General features: G+C 42.7%; 1 protein-coding gene across 1 annotated transcript in view; it reads left to right on the forward strand.

The window, feature by feature from the left end:
* Positions 1-19,671, forward strand: part of LOC129702677 (beta/gamma crystallin domain-containing protein 3) — a 40,415-nt gene that overhangs the window by 11,780 nt on the left and 8,964 nt on the right. Inside the window, exons 8-15 of the mRNA XM_055644576.1 lie at positions 3,177-3,313; positions 5,096-5,222; positions 10,371-10,513; positions 10,601-10,727; positions 12,170-12,202; positions 14,173-14,282; positions 15,130-15,259; positions 17,211-17,350. Of these exons, the coding sequence (XP_055500551.1) occupies positions 3,177-3,313; positions 5,096-5,222; positions 10,371-10,513; positions 10,601-10,727; positions 12,170-12,202; positions 14,173-14,282; positions 15,130-15,259; positions 17,211-17,350 (947 nt within the window). The remainder of the gene's footprint in view (positions 1-3,176; positions 3,314-5,095; positions 5,223-10,370; positions 10,514-10,600; positions 10,728-12,169; positions 12,203-14,172; positions 14,283-15,129; positions 15,260-17,210; positions 17,351-19,671) is intronic.

Consider the following 19,671-nt stretch of genomic DNA (forward strand, 5'->3'; position numbering starts at 1 on the left):
TGGACCAATCTCTACTTGGTTCTTTACCATTTTAAATATGTTATTTATTTATCGTAGGGCAAGGCAAGGCAAATTTATTTGTATAGCACCATTCGTGCAAACAGCAATTCAAGGTGCTTTACAGGAAAGAAAAAATAAAATGGTCAATAATTAAAAATTGAAAAATAAGCAATACGACAAATGTATGAATAATAAAACAACGTCAATGAAACAATAAAACGATTTTAAAAAGCACATAAAAGGGTTAAAATTAGACGGTTAAGATTACCTGCATGTCGGGTTATGGACAGGCTATAGTAAACAACAGTGTTTTTAGGCCTGATTTAAATGCGCTTACAGTCTGTGCACACCTCAGGTGTTCAGGGAGCTTGTTCCACAGGTGTGGAGCATAAAAACCGAATGCTGCTTCAGCCTTTTTAGTTCTGACCCTGGGAACACAGAGCAAACCTGTCCCTGAAGACCTGAGGAGTCTAGGCACCTCATATACAACAAGTAGGTCAGAGATGTATTTTGGACCTAGACCATTCAGTGCCTTGTAGGTCAGTAACAGAATTTTAAAATCTATCCTCTTACACACAGGGAGCCAGTGCAACGATTTAAGGACAGGTGTAATGTGGTCCATTTTCTTGGTGTTGGTCAAGACTCTGGCAGCGGCATTTTGGATAAGCTGCAGTTGTTTAATTGATTTTTTATTGAGACCTGTAAAGATGCCATTACAATAATCTAACCTACTAAAAATATATGCATGAACAAGTTTTTCAGTGTCTTCTTTGGACAGAAATCCCTTGATTCTTGCAATATTTTTTTAGATGGCAATAGGCAGATCTGGTAATGGTCTTTATATGGCTGTTAAAATTCAAATCCGAGTCCATAACTACACCAAGGTTTCTGGCTTTGTCTGTGGTTTTCAGTGCAATTGAGTCGAGTTGAGCACTCACCTCTAGCCTTGTTTTTTTGGGACCAAAGACAATAATTTCTGTCTTATTTGCATTGAGCTGGAGGAAGTTCTGGTTCATCCACTCATTGATATGTTTGACACACTGGCTCAGTAAGTGTAGGGGACTATGGTCATGTGGTGACACTGCGATATATAGTTGTGTGTCATCGGCATAAGTGTGGTAGGACATGTTAAAAAGCTCTATGATCTGAGCTAGGGGGAGCATATAAATGTTGAACAAAATGGGTCCAAGAATGGAGCCCTGAGGAACCCCGCATGTGAGTTTTGTACGTTCCGATTCAAAATTACCAAGGGAAACAAAATAATCCCGATCTTTCAAGTAAGATTTGAACCAGTCCAGCACAGAACCAGAGAGTCCCACCCACTTCTCCAGTCTGTCAAGCAATATGTTGTGGTCCAATGTATCAAAAGCAGCACTGAGATCTAGAAGTACCAAAACTGAAGCTTTTGATGCATCACTGTTTAGATGTATGTCGTTTAGGACCTTAGTGAGTGCAGTCTCGGTGCTGTGATGTGGCCGAAATCCCGACTGGAAAACATTATAAATATTGTTTTGCGTCATAAAGCAGTAAATTTGTTGGTAAACTACCCTTTCAATAATCTTTGCCAAAAATGCTAAATTCGATATGGGCCTGTAGCTGCTCATAGCTGAGGCATCCAAATTAGGCTTCTTCAATAGGGGCGTGATCACTGCTGTTTTTAAGGCTTCGGGAAAATGCCCCGATTGAAGGGAAGTGTTTACTATGTTCAGTACTTCTGGTGCAACACTGTTAAAAATATTTTTAAAGAAGCTTGTGGGCAGCAGATCAAGACAGCAGGTAGTGGACTTTAGCTGTTGAACAGTTTCAGTCAGAGATGCACAATCTAAAAGTTAAAAATGTTGTAGATTCATTAGTGAATCTGGAGGCATAGGTGACAAAGCCATGTTCCCTGAGGTGGAGCTAGACATTGTTTGTCTTATCTTCAGAATTTTATCTGTGAAGAAATCTGCAAAGTCATTGCACGACTTGCTGGACAGGAGCTCAGGAGGGACTGATGGTGAGGGGTTTGTCAGTCTATCGACAACAGCAAACAGGGTGCGGGAATTATTATTTTTGTTGATAACCTCTGAGAAAAAGGACTGCCTTGCCCCTTTCAATTCCTGATTATAGATACGGAGGTTGTCTTTGTAGATGTCGTAGTGGACCTGTAGTTTGGTTTTTCGCCACCTACGTTCGGCCTGTCTACACTTTGTTCTTTGGGATCTCACTGCTGTGGCATTTCTCCATGGTGACTTTTTCCTTCCAAATAAAACCTTGGTCTTTAGTGGTGCAATAGCATCCATAAGAGTCATAACATTGGAGCTAAAACCATCCACAAGGTCATCGACAGAGGCCGAGGGCAGAGTTGGTGGTGGTGTACAGGCCTGAGTAAACAATGCGCCGGTGTTTTCATTGATACAGCGCCTTTCGATCACCTCTGGTTCTTTTCTGATACTGCTAGCAGAGATGGTCGTTTTAAAAAATACACAGTGGTGATCGGAAAGAGCAACATCAGTCACCATAACATCAGAAATGTCGAGACCCTTGGAAATAATCAGATCCAATATATGCCCCCTATTGTGAGTTGGCTCTGTTACGTGCTGATTAAAGCAAAAAATAAACAACAGCGGATACTGGAAATCCAATTTGAAAACTCAAAATGCTGGAACTACTCAGCAGGTCGGGCAGCGTCTGTGGACAGAGAAAAAGTTGATGGGTTTCTACCTATTGTAGCTGTCTTCACCACCACCCCTGTGTTAGGTGATGGTGGAGGCAGCTACAATAGTGTTTAAATGACTTTTGGATAGGCATGTGGATATGCAGGGAATGTGAGATTAGGATTATGTGTCTGCAGATAAGAGTTGGTGCCATGTTCGGCATAGACATTGTGTGCTGAAGGGCCTGTTCATGTGCTGTTCTGTGTTCTGTTTACAAATCTGGAGAAGTTTTGATGAAGGCTCATTGATCTAAAATATTAATTTAGCTTCTCCCTTCACAGTTGTTGGGTGACCTCAACAATTTCTGGTGTTTGTGGGCTTGTTTAGTTTTAATTTTCAAAAAAACACCTCATTCTGTCAGTGAAAGTGGTGTGTTGGTGAGAATATTTTCTATTTGTGAAGCTGGGTATGAAGCCAGGGTTGATCTTGCCTCTATTTACAAAAGATGCTGAATGTGGTAATTGCCGTTTCTTCCTTTAGGTTGTAATATTTGAAAAAGAAATGTTCAATGGACATTCCGAGGAAATTTGTAAAGACATTCCTGATTTAAAGAGCCTTTGGGACCTAGATATGGATCATTCTGGTGGAGCGGGTTCAATGCGTGTAATTGGTGGAGTGTGAGTATTACCAGGTTATTACAAAGAGTTTTAATGAAAACTGACACGGCTTTATCTTAAAATAATGATTATCTGCAAAATGTTACCATGCATTTTAGATGACTTTATTTTTCAAGGTTTCATGGTCAGTTTATTGTCGCATGTACCAATGAAGGTACAGTGATATTTGTTCTCCCCTTTTTGATTTGTTTAGTAGTTTGTACGTCCAAAAACCATCAGGAGCCAATCAATGATCTAGAAGAGACATTGGACTTGACACAAGGAACTGGCCCAATTAGCTTTATATTTCATATTAATGTAATAATGGCATCACTGATGGTTTCTCTCTCTGGTACTGTTGAACGCAGTCACACTTACTGCCCATATTAATTGGGAGTCTGGCCACGTGTTCAAAATTCAACAGTGATAATTTAGCTCAGATGTGTGGCTTTGTACGTTACATCTGCCAAAAGATTTGCAGAGAATTTTAAAAATGTTAGCCTTGGTGTACATAGGCTACCCAAAATGTCAACATGTACAAACCATTGAAATTAGCAATACTTTTTAAAATGCTTCATAATAAACTGCAATGCCATTTTGATTAATATACAACTTTTTTTTGTTTGTCGCTTCTATATAATGTAGCTTCTTTATAATGTAGCTACACTGGTGGAAACTGAAATGGGTGACGGTTTACCCGAACACTTACACTCAGTCCACGGAGGCCTGCAGGATCTTACAGCTGCCAACCATTTCAACTTCCCTTCCCATTCTTCTACTGACCTTTCTGTCCCAGACCACCTCCATTGCTAGAGTGAGGTCACACACAAATTGGAGGAACAGCACCTCATATTTCGCTTGGATAGCTTGCAACCCAGCAGAATGAATGTTAAATTCTGTAATTTTAAGTAACTTCTGCCCTCAATAGCAAGAATGTCCTTTCTCAAATTAGGGGACCAAAACTGCATACAATACTCTAGGTGTGGTCTCACCAGGGCCATGTACAACTGCAGAAGGACCTTTTTGCTCTTATACTCAACTCTTCTTATTCTGAAGGCCATCATGTCATTAGCTTTCTTCGCTGTCTGCTGTACCTGCAAGCTTACTTTCAATGACTGATGTACAAGGCCTTCCAGGTCTCGTTGTACTTCCCCTTTTCCTAACCTGACACCATTGAGACCTTCTTCTTCTTACATATGGCGTGCACAGAAGCTTTTACTATCCTCCTTTACATCCTTAACTAGCTCACCTTCGTACGTCATCTTTTCTCCCCGTATTGCCTTTGCAGTTGCCTTCTGTTGTTGATCTTTAAAAGTTTCCCAATCCTCTGGCTTCCCGCTCATCTTTGCTACGTTATATGTTATCCTCCCCCTCTTATTTTCAGTCTGAAGAAGGGTCCCAACTTCAAACATCACCTATCCTATCCTTTTCCTCCAGAGATGTTGCTGGACCAGCTGAGTTTCTTCAGCACGTTGTGTCTATCTTGGGTGAATCTCAAATTATTTTTCAAATGTATAAAGTTATCTCAACAAGGAAAGCAGAGTAACAGAGATAATTGATTGTAAATATTCACTAAAATGTTTACACAATAAACTGTGGATGCGGGAACCCTGATCAAAGAGAAAACTGCTGGAGGAACTCGGGCAGGTAAGGCAGCATCTGTGATGGGAGAGAACAGGACCTTGCAACAGGACTCCGATTCCAGCATCTACTGCACATTGGTCTCTTGTGTGTCCAAATGGTTCTTCTCTGCTGACACATTGTCTAAAGCAATATTTTAAATAATTTTTATTTACTACTCAGATGGGTCGGTTATGAAAAAGAACATTACCGAGGGCACCAGTATCTGCTGGAGGAAGGAGAGTATGAGGATTGGCAGGCATGGGGAGGATTTGACCACACAGTACAATCAGTGCGGTATATTCTGGCGGTGAGTCACTGGTTAAACTGTTTGAATAAATCAGAGCGGCACAGTGGCGTAGCTGTGGAGTTGCTGCCTTACAGCACCAGAGACCCGGGTTTGATCCTGACGACGGGTGCTGTCTATACAGAATTTGCACATTCTCCCTGTGACCACCTGGATTTTCTCCGGATGCTCCAGATTTTAATAATGGGCCTGTCCCATTTAGGAGATTTTTTGGGCGACAACAGGTGATTGCCACAAACGTTTCAACATGTTGAAAATTTTTCGGAGATAGTAGTGACAATTTTTGTTGTCGTAGGTTGTCACCAGGTGTTGTAGGTGAATTCCATTAAAACTAGTCCCTGGCAGTCGCCTAAAGTGTCGCCTAAGTGGGACAGGCCCTTAACCCAGTCAGCGGAAAGATAATACATGATTCCAATCGGACCGTTCACAATGTACATGAGAACGTTTGCACGTTCTCCCCATGACCACAAGTGTTTTCTCTGGGTGCTCCGGTTTCCTCCCACATTCAACAGACGTACAGGTTTGTAGGTTGATTGGCTTTGGTAAAATTCTAAAATGATCCCTAGTGTGTACATAGTGCTAGTGTACGGGGATCACTGGTTGGCGTGGGGCCGAGAAATCTGTCCCCGTGCTATATCTCTAAACTAAACAAAATATAAATAAAGTTGATGTGGATTCCCACGCTCAACTTCGAAACATAGAAACGTACAAAATAGGTGCAGGAGGAGGCCATTCGGCCCCGAGCCAGCACCGCCATTCATTGTGATCTTTGTGATTCATTGTGTTTTGGAAACACTGACTGGAAGGCGTTTGCAGCCCAGGCCACCCTTGACTCTCACACGGACATTGATTCCTATACATCCTCTGTTCTGGACTTTATAAATTCCACCATCAATAGTGTCACCTCCCTCAAACAGGTGACCATATACCCGAATCAGAAGCCATGGATGAACAGCGAGGTCAGGCTACTGCTGAAAGCACGGGACACCGCTTTCAGGTCAGGCGATGCTCGAGCCTACAGTTCATCCAGGGCTAACCTGAAGAGGGGCATCAGGAAGGCCAAGCACTGCCATAAGCTCAGGATTGAGGAGCACTTCAACAACAACTCCGACCCCCGACGCATGTGGCAAGGCATCCAGGCCATCACGGACTACAGACCCTCCAACATCACCCCCACATCCAGCGACGCCTCCTTCCTTGAGGAGCTTAACCACTTCTATGGCCGCTTCGACAGGGACAATCTAGAGACAGCCATCAAGGCTGTGCTACCTGCCGATCACCAACCCCTCACACTCACCCCCTACGACGTGTACGTGGCACTGAGTAGGACTAATGCACGTAAGGCTGCTGGCCCTGACGGCATCCCCGGGCGCGTCCTCAGTGCCTGTGCTGCGCAGCTGACAGACGTCTGGACTGACATCTTCAACCTGTCACTTGCCCAAGCAGTTGTCCCCACTTGCCTTAAAGCCACCTCCATCGTGCCAGTGCCAAAACACTCCACTGCGGCAAGCCTCAACGACTTCCGCCCAGTTGCACTTACCCCCATCACCACCAAGTGCTTCGAGAGGCTGGTCCTGGCACACCTCAAAAGCTGCCTACCCCCCACACTGGATCCCTATCAGTTTGCCTACCGCAAGAACAGGAGTACGGAGGATGCCATCTCAACGGCACTTCACTCCGCCCTCTCCCACCTTGACAACAGAGACACTTATGTAAGAATGCTGTTCATCGATTACAGCTCAGCATTCAACACCATTATTCCATCAAAACTGATCACCAAACTCGGTAACCTGGGCATCGACCCCTCCCTCTGCAACTGGATACTGGACTTTCTAACCAACAGACCCCAGTCTGTGAGGTTAGACAAGCACACCTCTTCAACCCTCACCCTGAACACCGGCGTTCCTCAGGGCTGTGTGCTGAGCCCCCTCCTCTACTCCCTCTTCACCTATGACTGCACACCCTGTACATGGTACTAACACCATCATCAAGTATGCAGATGATACAACGGTGATTGGCCTCATCAGCAACAACGATGAGCTGGCCTACAGGGAGGAGGTCCAGCACTTAGCAGCATGGTGCGCTGACAACAACCTGGCCCTTAACTCCAAGAAGACCAAGGAGCTCATTGTAGACTTCAGGAAGTCCAGAGGTGGCACGCACACCCCCATCCACATTAACGGGACGGAGGTGGAACGTGTTTCTAGCTTCAGGTTCCTGGGAGTCAACATCTCCGATGACCTCTCTTGGACCCACAATACCTCTACTCTGATCAAGAAGGCTCATCAGCGTCTCTTCTTCCTGAGGAGACTGAAGAAGGTCCATCTGTCTCCTCAGATCCTGGTGAACTTCTACCGCTGCACCATCGAGAGCATCCTTACCAACTGCATCACAGTATGGTATGGCAACTGCTCTGTCTCTGACCGGAAGGCACTGCAGAGGGTGGTGAAAATTGCCCAACGCATCACCGGTTCCACGCTCCCCTCCATTGAGTCTGTCCAAAGCAAGCGCTGTCTGCGGAGGGCGCTCAGCATCGCCAAGGACTGCTCTCACCCCAACCATGGACTGTTTACCCTCCTACCATCCGGGAGGCGCTACAGGTCTCTCCGTTGCCGAACCAGCAGGTCGAGGAACAGCTTCTTTCCGGCGGCTGTCACTCTACTAAACAACGTACCTCGGTGACTGCCAATCACCCCCCCCCCCCCGGACACTTATTATTTTTTTTTTTTATTCAAATCGTTTGCTATGTTGCTCTTCAAGGGAGATGCTAAATGCATTTCGTTGTCTCTGTACTGTACACTGACAATGACAATTAAAATTAAAATTGAATCTGAATCTGAATCTGATCATGGCTGATCGTCCCCAATGAATAACCCGTGCCTGCCTTCTCCCCATATCCCTTGATTCCACTAGCCCTAGAGCTCTATCTAACTCTCTCTGATATCCATCCAGTGATTTGGCCTCCACTGCCCTCTGTGGCAGGGAATTCCACAAATTCACAACTCTCTGGGTGAAAATGTTTTTTTCTCACCTCAGTCTTAAATGGCCTTCCCTTTATTCTAAGACTGTGGCCCCTGGTTCTGGACTCGCCCAACATTGGGAACATTTTTCCTGCATCTAGCTTGTCCAGTCCTTTTATAATTTTATATGTTTCTATAAAACCCCCCTCATCCTTCTAGACTCCAGTGAATACAAGCCTAGTCTTTTCAATCTTTCCTCATATGACAGTCCCGCCATCCCTGGGATCAATGTCGTGAACCTACGTTGCACTGCCTCAATCACAAGGATGTCCTTCCTCAAATTAGGAGTAAAAAAATCTACATAATACTCCAGATGTGGTCTTACCAGAGCCCTATACAACTGCAGAAGAACCTCTTTACTCCTATACTGAAATCCTCTTGTTATGAAGGCCATTGGCTTTCTTCATTGCCTGCTGTACCTGCACACCACTTTCAGTGACTGGTGTACAAGGACACCCAGGTCTTGCTGTAGCCCCCCCCCCCCCCCCCCCCCCCCCCCCCCCCCCCCCCCCCCCCCCCCCCCCCCTAATCTAACCCAATTGAGATAATAATCTGCCCCCTTGCTTTTGCCACCAAAGTGGATAACCTCACATTTATCTATATTATACTGCATCTGCCACGCATTTGCCCGCTCACTCAACCTGCCCAGGTCACCCTGTAACCTCCTAACATCCTCTTTACAGTTCACACTGCCACCCAGCTTTGCGTCACCCGCAAACGTACTAGTGTTGCTCCTAATTGCCTCTTCCAAAATCATTAATATATATGGTAAACAGTTGCGGTCCCAACACCGAGCCTTGCGGCACTCCACTCGCCACTGCCTGCCATTCTGAAAAGGACCCGTTCACTCCTACTCTTTGCTTCCTGTCTGGAAACAAATTTTCTATCCACGTCAACACACTTACCCCCAATACGATGTGCTCTAATTTTAGTCACCAATCTCCCGTGCGGGACCTTATCAAAGGCGTTCTGAAAGTCTAGATACACTACATCCACTGGCTCCCCTTCATCCATTTTACTTGTCACATCCTCAAAAAATTCCAAAAGATTAGTCAAGCATGATTTTCCTTTCATAACTCCATGCTGACTTGGACTAATCCTTTTACTACTATCCAAATGCCCCAATTATTACCTCTTTAATAATTGACACCAGCATCTTTCCCACCACCGAAGTCAGGCTCACTGTTCTGTAATTCCCCGTTTTTTCTCTCGCCCCTTTCTTGAAAAGAGGGATAACATTAGCTATCCTCCAGTCCACAGGAACTGATTCTGAATCTATTGAACATTGGAAAATGATCACCAATGCAGCCACTATTTCTAGATCCACCACCCTGAGGACCCTGGGATGCAGACCATCAGGCCCAGGGGACTTATCATCCTTCAGTCCCATTAGCCTACCCAATACTATTTCTCGCCTAATGTAAATTTATTTCAGTCTCAAGAATTCAAGAGGCAATCGGAATAGGAAGCAAATTTAATGCAATGCTCAAGTTCTGTGAATGAATTGAAATGTTCTTTAGTTTAGAGAGGCAGCATGGAAACAGGCCCTTCAGCCCACTGTCCATGCCGATCATCGATCACCCATTCACACTAATTCTATCCCACCCTACATTTAGGGCAATTTACAGAGGCCAATTACCCTACAAACCCGCACAAATTTAGGGATGTGGGAGGAAACCGGAGCACCCGGAGGAAACCCTTGCGTTCACAAACTCCAGACAGACAGCACCCAAGGTCAGGAATGGACCTGGGATCCTTGGTGCTATGAAGCAGCAGCTCTACCTGCTGCACCACTGTGCTGCCTTCAATTTGTGAATGGCTAATTAACCTGGAACAATCAACCGTGGTTCTATCTCTACAGATGCTACCTGATCTGCTGAGCATTTCTGGCATTTTGTTGTGTTATTTCTTTCCTTCTGGGACATGCTTACGACTCTGTATACTGTCTCAGTGCATTACTACTATACACTTGTACTGTATCTGAGATGCTTATCTAAGATGTATCTAAGTGTTTATGTGATACGTACTAACTGTATACAAAATAAATATCATTGTACCTTGGTACGTGTGACAATAATGTACCATTATAGAGTAATAATGGTAACATTTTAACTATCTGTTTTTAAACTAGGATTTTATGAAACCAGAGATCGCTTTATTTGAGGAAGCAAACTTAAAGGGTGACAGCAGCATCGTTCTCAATCGTCCAGTTCCAAACTTGGAAAGCAGAGGATCCAGCACTGTAGCACGGTCAATTCAAGTCAAAAGTGGAATGTACGTGCATTCTCAATTCTTCTGTTATCGGATGTTGTAATTGATAGTTCATGATGAATTGACGCTTTCAATGTTTCATTGCATTAGATGGGTGGCCTACCATGGAGAGCATTATTCTGGGGAGCAGTATATTCTAGAGAAAGGAGTGTACAGAAACCACAGCGACTGGGGAGGACCTGACAAGCCGATCAAGTCCATTCGCCCGATACAACTGGTAACTTACCTTAACATAGAACAGTTCAGCACAGGAATGGGTCCATTGGCCCATAATGCTTGCTTAGTTCAGTTTATTGTCACATGTAGAGTGAAAAGCTTTTTTGTTGCGTGCTATCCAGTCAGCGGAAAGACTATACATGATTACAATCAAGCCTCCCACAGTGTACAGATACAGGATAAAGGGAATAACATTTAGTGCAAGATAAAGTCTGATTAAAAATAGTCTGAGGGTCTCCAATGAGGTAGTTGGTGTTAAGGAAGGTTCAGTTACCTGATAACAGCTGGGAAGAAACTCCCTGAATCGTGAGGTATGTGTTTTCACACTTCTATACCTCTTGCCTGATGCCTAGCTGATCTGATCTCATCTACCTGTAAATGAACCATATCCCTCCATTCTCTGCAATTCCACGTGCCTATCTAAAAGCTTCTTCAACACCACTATCATATCTGCCTCCACCACCACCCTTGGCAGTGCATTCCAGGCCCCCGCCATTCTGTGTATACTTGCCCTGCACATCTCCATTATATTTTTCCCCCTCTCACCTTATAGCTATGCCCTCTCTTGTTGGACATTTCCACCCTGGGAAAAAGGTTCTGACTATCTACCCTATCTATGCATCTTATAATTTTTTATATACTAACACAGTTAAAAAGTGAATATTTGTTAAGTGCCTGATTTCTAATAAAAATTGTCATAATGGATAAAAGAATGTTAGAAATGTTCATCTGAGAATAAAGGCAGCAATTGGAATATAGCCAAAAATTAAATCAATAAAATAGTATAGTGTCATAATGGATAATATTCTTCAAGAATATTGCTGATCATATAGACGAAGGCAATGGAGATTTGGTAGGCTGTATCTCTCATTTCTTGACACATTATCAGGAAAAGCTGAACTTGTTGGGATTTATTTTCAAGAAATGGGAAAACATATACATCTTGAAATAGTTGTTTAGGTTACAAAAAGGTTTGAAAGTGAGAAGTGGATTTGTTTTCTACACATGAAATTTACATTTCTTTTAAAATAATTGAATGGTGAAGATGTTACTATTATTGAGAACATTTTGAATCAACTTTGCTCATGATAACTAGACAAAGGCTGTTTAATTGTAAGAATAGACAGGAATTTATAAGATAAATATATTAAGGGCAAATTGTGTTGTCATCAAGTGGGAACCAATTGTATAACTGAACATTTACTTTTGGTTATTATAATATGATTTTGTATTAATAAATGTAACAATACTTGATGTAAATATATAAAACTATGATAATTAAATTAAATGTCTGCTGTCTATTTCAGAATTCAAAGTAATCTGTTGTTTTTATAATTTAGCCTTTTATCATAATTGATCTCTCAATGTATAAAACAGCATTTTATTGAAATAATAAAGTACTTTTTTTAGTTTGACTGAATAATACTATTAATTGTATTACAGGAATCAGTTGGAGGGAATGAAGCACAGTTTCAGGTAAAATACGCAGCATCATGTTGTATAGAACTTTTATTCACAATCTTCACTTTTACTACAGTTGCTGCCAATTCTTATTTTCATCTCTGGAGGAGTGATCATCTGTGTGATCATCATCTGATCATCACTTCATCAGTGCGCAGAAGGACCTCGACCCGAAACATCATCTGTTCTTGTTCCAGACTGAAGAAGGGTCCCGACTAGAAACGTTACCTATCTATGTCCTCCAGAGATGCTGCCTGACCTGTTGGTTACTCCAGTACTTAAGTGTCTTTTTCCCCTTCATCTGTTCTGCTAACTTTCAATAGGGATGCGTTGTCTGACATCAGCCTGGTAAATATACGTTAAGGAATTTCAGAATGTGTTATGCCAGTATTCTTTTGCAAAAAGTGATGAAAAAGGTTACAGCAGTTTGCTCTCGAGGCTCTCTTTGGTGGAAGTAGCACAGTTCTGCTGTACATGTGGAGGAATCCCAAAGGTGTTGAGTAGAGAGTATTCTAATCCCCAGTTGCTGCTTCATATTGGTACTTGGTTATTCTCCTGCATCCAAAATTGGATTGAGCACGGATCTCTGATGTACAGGATACCAGATGTCAACAACACATATGATCCATTTGGAAAATAAATCACATAATCCCAACCAGTAAATTATATTTTTCATAAATCACTTGCAGCTTTTGCACTTTATTACATGTATGAGAGTTCTGATACCAATGTTGAAAGAAAAGAGTCCACTAAATTGGATGGCAGAAGATTCTTATATCATAGTTTTGGAAGTGAATCACTTATCAAAATAATGTACTTATTTCTAGATTCCTATTTGACATGGTCTCTTGCAACAACACCACTTTTTTTAGCCGAGAGGTTATTATGTTGATAATAACATTCATTTTCTGAAAGTTTGAAGAAGGGACCTAACCCGAAATGTCACCTATGCATTTTCTTGAGACAAGCTGCCTGGCCCACTGAGTTACTCCAGCATTTTCTGTCTATCTTTGTTATAAACCAACATCTGCAGTTCCCTTTTATTACATTAATTTTCTGTGATGTTCTTTTGTGTTCTCACTAAAGACCAAGGTTACCCCCACTTACTTTAAAATAATGGTTAAACGAATGTTAGAAATGTTTATCTGAGAATAAAAGCAGCAATTAGTGTAGGGGCAAAAATTAAATGAATAAAATAGTACAGTATCAAAATAATTTCCCATTGTAAGCTTCCTGAGATAGCTGTGCACATATAACCAATGAAAAAGTTTGTATTAGTGCATTCAGAGTGAGCCTTTAATGTCTTAGTAAATAACAATCTGAAGGACTATTTGGGCCCTGACAAATCATTTACATGCTTGGGGCGTCATTTTATCATAAGGAAACTAATGTGGCACTCTTTATAACTTTACATTTTGTTCTCTCCCTTAGTTCCATCCACCTGTCCCAATTCCTATTTGGATTCCCTTATCTTAAATTATATATATATATATATATTTGTTTTCTATTATGTGTGACTTCTTGCTTACAAAAGTAATTTGGTTTATTTACAGTCCCAAACCATGCATTCCCTATAAATGCAAATATAACTGTGAGATACCAACATAGTCGTACAGGCCCTTTGGCCCAAGTTGCCCATGTCGACCAAGGTGTCCCATCTACACTAGTCCCACCTGCCCGTGTTTGGTCCATATTCCTCTAAACCTTTCCTATCTATGTACAAATGTCTTTTAAATGCTGTCATAGTACCTGCCTCAACTACGTCCTCTGGCAGCTTGTTCCATATACCCACAACCCTCTGTGTGGAAAAAGTTGCCCTTCAGGTTCCTATTAAATCTTTCCTCTCACTTTAAACCTATGACCACTGGTTCTTGATTCCCCAATCTTTTGCCACTCAGCAAAATTCCAGCCATGCTGTATGAATACGAATTACAGAAAGACTTTGAAAGATCTTTCTAAAAACGACTGTTATGCATTTCTTTTAGATCCAAGCGTACCATGGAATTGATTTTCAAGGACAGTGTGTTGAATTTGTAGCAGAGATGTCCAATTTACCACCTTTACAACCAAATTCGTTTAATGTTCTTCGTGGATGGTAAGCTTGAACATAGAAGAGTACAGCACAGGAGCAGGCCTTTCGGCCCACAATGTTTGGGCCGAACATGATGCCAAGTTAACCTGTACATGATCAATATCTCTTTACTTCCCGCACTTCCATGTGCCTATCCAAAAGCTTCTTGAACGCCACTATTGTATCTGCCTCCACCACCGCCTTTGGCAGTGTGTCCCCCACCACTCTCTGTGTAAATAAAACCTGCCCCACACATCTTCTTTAAACCTTCCCCCTCTCATCTTATAGCTATGTCCTCTAGTGCTGGACAGTTCCACCATGGGGGAAAAGGTTCTGAATGTCTACCCTCTCTATGCCTCTCATAATTTTATATACTTCTATCAAATCTCCCTGTAACCTCCAACATGAATTGGATACAAAAATATTTGGTTTATATCTTTGATATAAACCGGCATCTGCAGTTCCTTCCTACACAAAAAGCAAATACTACTACAATGTTAATCATTGGGACATAAATGCAGATTTATTAATCTTATCTGTCCATTGTAACCTTGAGGATTAGGTTCAAGCTGTTGTTTCCTTCATTTGCTAATGTGATTTCTCCCCTGACACTTTGTGGTTAAAGCAATGTCTGTCAAATTACTCTGCTCTGGGGGAACATAATTTCCAGGTTAACAAGAGCAGGTTGGACGTTAACAGAATGTCCTCTCCAGGACTTTTTTCTACATTAAACATCAGTGTTATAGGATAAATAGGATAAAATAACTGAGGCCTTCAAGAAGAAATTATTTTTGCAATATGCACAGTGCAAAAAAACAATGTTATGATGTTCAGACAAAATGTTAACTTTATTTTCTTTCTCAACTTCCAGCTGGGTTCTGTATGATGAGAATGATTATGCTGGCTCTCAGTATGTGCTGGAAGAAGGCCTCTACCCAGACCTCGATTCTCTGGGATGCCTGTCGGGTAAATCAATCCGATCCCTTAAGCCCATCATAAAGGTAAGTGAATTTTGTAACTCTCCTTGCTCCAAATCAATATCTCTGCATGTTTCTCGAGCAAGCTGATACTCCGCTGACATTTCTTTACCATGACCGGCTCAAATATTTTTCTTTTTTCATAGCAGTTTGGGGAGCAATTGGAGGTTCCTTTTATCTTTTAGTTTAGAGATACAGCGTGGAAACACGCCTTTTGGCCCATTGAGTCCACGCCGACCTGTGAACCCTGCACAGACCAGCAATCCCCGCACACCAGCACTGTCCCACACAAGGGACTATTTACACTTTTACTCTACCGTTGTGCCACCGTAATCTCTTTCGATGTCCCTTCTATCATCAGGTATGGCGCGGCAGTGGTGCAGCGGTAGGGTTGCTGGCATACGGCACAAGAGATCTGTATTCAATCCCGAAATGCGGGTGCTGTCTGTACGGAGTTTGTACTTTCTCCCTACATGGGTTTTCTCCGGGTGCTCCGGTTTCCTTCCACACTCCAAAGACGTGCAGATTTGAAGATTAATTGGCTTTGGTGACTTGTAAAATGGTCCCTAGTTTTGAGTCATAGAGTGTGGAAACAGGCCATTCAGCCCAACTTGCCCACACTGACCGATATGTCCCCGGAGCTGGCCGAGTCCAGAGCGGGTGGTGCAGTGGTGGAGCGCTGCTGCTGCTGTGGCCCGACCTCCGGAGATTCGGAGGCTGCAACTGCGGGTCTGGCGGACAGCGGCACCGGGAGCCCGCGGGTCCCTGGAGGGAGACCGCTTTTCAGGGCTCTCGCAACGGCGACTTCTCCCGCCCGAGTTGCAGGGTCGAAGAGCTCCTGGAGCGGGCCTGACATCACCGCCCCGCGCGGCTTGGAATGGCCGCGGGGCTCTGCGAGCGCACGCCGGGGGCTCTAACACCAAGACCCGGTGTGCGACCTCGCACCACCCGGCGTGGCTTTAATGGCCGCGGGACAATCGCCATCGCCAGCCGGGGGCTTTGACTTTGACTCTGACATCGGAGGGGGAAGAGTGCAGTGGAGAGATACGTTTTTTTGGCCTTCCATCACAGCGATGTGATGGATGTTTATGTAAATTATGTTGTGTCTTGGGTCTATTTGTTTGTAATGTATGGCTGCAGAAACGGCATTTCGTTTGGACCTCAAGGGGTCCAAACGACAATTAAATTGAATCTTGAATTGAATCTTGAATCTTGAATGTACACTAGTCCAACCTGCCTGAGTTTGGCCCATATCCCTCTAAACCTATCCTATCCATTTACCTGTCTAAATGTTTCTTAAACATTGCAATAGTATCTGCCTCAGCTACCTTCTCCGCAGTTCATTCCAGTGTAAAAAAAGTTACCCTTCAGGTTCCGATTAAATCTTTTCCACCCTTTTCCACACAAATTAAACCTATGTTCTGGTTCTCGATTCCCCTACTCTGGGCAAGAGATTCTACCTGATCTATTCCTCTCATGATTTTGTACAGATGATTTAGTGTGCGTAAATTAGTGCACGGGGTGATAGCTGGTCGGCCAAGAATGGAGAGACATTGTTCTATATGACAAGGCTGTTGATGACTTCTTCCATTACTTTGAAGACGACTAGTTGAAAGTAGCTGGGACATAAATTAACAGGCCAATGTTTGTTTTTCATTGACAGAGTACGCACAACATATATTTCCATAATGCCTTTATTTATAGTTAAAATGTTCCAAGGTATTATGACTGCACACTTAGATAAAAATAATCAAATAAAATAATGTGATCTAATGTAAAGCTTCAAACTTAAATGTTACAAGTTTAATAATACCAAGATGTTGGGGCACTGTATTAATGCATAATCATGTAGGATGTAATTACTGTACAATTTGCATTCAGTATCATAGTAAAACAGGGTTTTTGTGCCAACATTTTTCATCCAGTATATCTTTCCCGTAAAACCAACTCAGTGTGAACCTATTATTTGTTTTAGGATTTTTCTATACCTTCCATAGGCTTATTTAGCCTTGATTCGTTTGACGGTCAAGAACGGATTCTTACAGAAAGTGCCAGTTGCTTGAAGAAGATGGGATATTATCAATATCCAAACTCAGTGAAGGTGAACAGTGGAACGTGAGTAGTCAAATACTGAATTCAATTCAGATTGTTAGACTTATTCATTTCAATATCCAGGGAAAGTAGTCGATTGTTGTTGAGTTGCATCTTCAAGGCCAAGAATGATTTGTAAGATGTAATGGTATTAGGGTAAATTCATGGACGCCTAACACAACAAATATCACATGAATAGAGTCGAACTGTTATAGTTTTGTGTAGAAGGAACTGTAGATGCTGATTTACACCGAAGATAGACACAAAATGCTGGAGTAACCCAGAGGGTCAGGCAGCATCTCTGGGGGATAAGTGAGTAGATGACATTTCAGGTCAGAACCTTCTCCAGAGATGCTGCCTGACCCGCTAAGTTACTCCAGCATTTTGTGTCTAGCTTCAGTGCTACATTTTTGTGGTATGCAGAAGATTAATTAATTCTAGCAACCAGGTACATTTCGTTACTGCAGGTAGGTGCAGATTCCTCACAGCTCTACCAACTTTGTTTTGACCCTGACTTCTGGTGCTGTCCAAGGCTCTGGTTTTCCTCCCACGTTCTGGTATTTTAATTGGCAAATGTAAAACACTCTTCGTGCGGATGGCAAAAGAAGCAAAGGGGAATTGATGCACAAGTGAGAGAATGGGTTTCAAGCAAATAATGGAGGGTGTGAGATTGTTGAGAATGCTGTATTTTTGAACCAGCATAGTCTCTAGGAATTGGATGACCACCTGTGGTGCTATAGGTAAAAAGAAATCTCCAGAAATTCACCGCTTCCAAATCTGTTGTATTCATAGAAACATAGAAAATAGGTGCAGGAGTAGGCCATTTGGCCCTTCGAGCCTGCACCGCCATTCAATATGATCATGGCTGATCATCCAACTTGGTATCCTGTACCTGCCTTCTCTCCATATCCCCTTTAGCCACAAGGGCCACATCTAACTCTAAATATAGCCAATGAACTGGCCTCAACTACCTTCTGTGGTAGAGAATTCCAGAGATTTACCACTCTCTGTGTGAAAAATGTTTTCCTCATCTCAGTCCTAAAAGATTTTCCCCCTTATCCTTAAACTGTGACCCCTTGTTCTGGACTTTCCCCAACATCTGGAACAATCTTCCTGCATCTAGCCTGTCCAACCGCTTAAGAATTTTGTAAGTTTCTATAAGATTCCCCCTCAATCTTCTAAATTCTAGCGAGTACAAACCGAGTCTATCCAGTCTTTCTTCATATGAAATTCCTGACATCCCAGGAATCAGTCTGGTGAACATTCTCTGTACTCCCTCTATGGCAAGAATGTCTTTCCTCAGATTAGGAGACCAAAACTGTACACAATACTCCAGGTGTGGTCTCACCAAGACCCTGTACAACTGCAGTAGAACCTCCCTGCTCCTATACTCAAATCCTTTTGCTATGAATGCTAATATACCATTCGCCTTCTTCACTGCCTGCTGCACCTGCATGCCTACTTTTAGTGACTGGTGTACCATGACACCCAGGTCTCGTTGCATTCTCTGGGATCATTACGATAGTTTTGAAGCAATGTAAATGTTCTATTTCTTTGTGAGTGCAATGTCACCAATCTGAGTCCAAGACTCAGTGGAACACCATCCAGTGTGAAATGTAGAATGTTCTGCACACCAGGTCAGCTGTTTTGTGCTCCTTCAAAGATTAATCCAATTACAATCAAAGAGTTTTAATGCAATGAATCTTTAAACCTTGAGATGGAGGAGCATTGATACCATAAAGTAGAGTTAGGTGCTACTAATTAAATGCAATTATTAGAGAATTAATGCGATTACAAATTAACTACTTTCTAATCAGAATCTGTTGGACCACATTAGCTATAAAACTTTCTCGGGGTCATATAAAAATGGTCTAATAAGCCATATACCTCAGACCTTCCAGCCTATGTCTCCTCTCTCCTAGATTTTCTGATGCTTCTAGACTGATGCCAGATCTAGGATCTCCCACCCACTTTTTCATCTCAAGGCACAGAGGAGATCTAACTATCCCACCAATATTAAAGGTCGCACAGTGGCAGGCACAGCTGGTTGAGCTGCTGCCTCACAGCACCAGAGATTTGGGTTTGATCCTGATCTAGGGTGTGTGCAGTTTACACGTTCTCCCTGTGACTACATGAGTTACCTCCAGTTTCTTCCCACATCCAAAAAACATGCAGGTTTGTGGGTTAATTGACCTCTAAATTGCAGCGAGTGCGGACATGAAAGTGGAATAACGTAGTATGAATGAGTGAGCGATGGTCAGCATGGACTCAATGGGCCGAAGGGCCTGTTTCCATGTGGTATCTTTAAATTCAATCAATACACAACATCTCGTCCATTTCCACTC

The sequence above is a fragment of the Leucoraja erinacea genome, chromosome 13 (genome assembly GCF_028641065.1).
Source record: "Leucoraja erinacea ecotype New England chromosome 13, Leri_hhj_1, whole genome shotgun sequence".
Lineage (NCBI taxonomy): Eukaryota > Metazoa > Chordata > Chondrichthyes > Rajiformes > Rajidae > Leucoraja > Leucoraja erinaceus.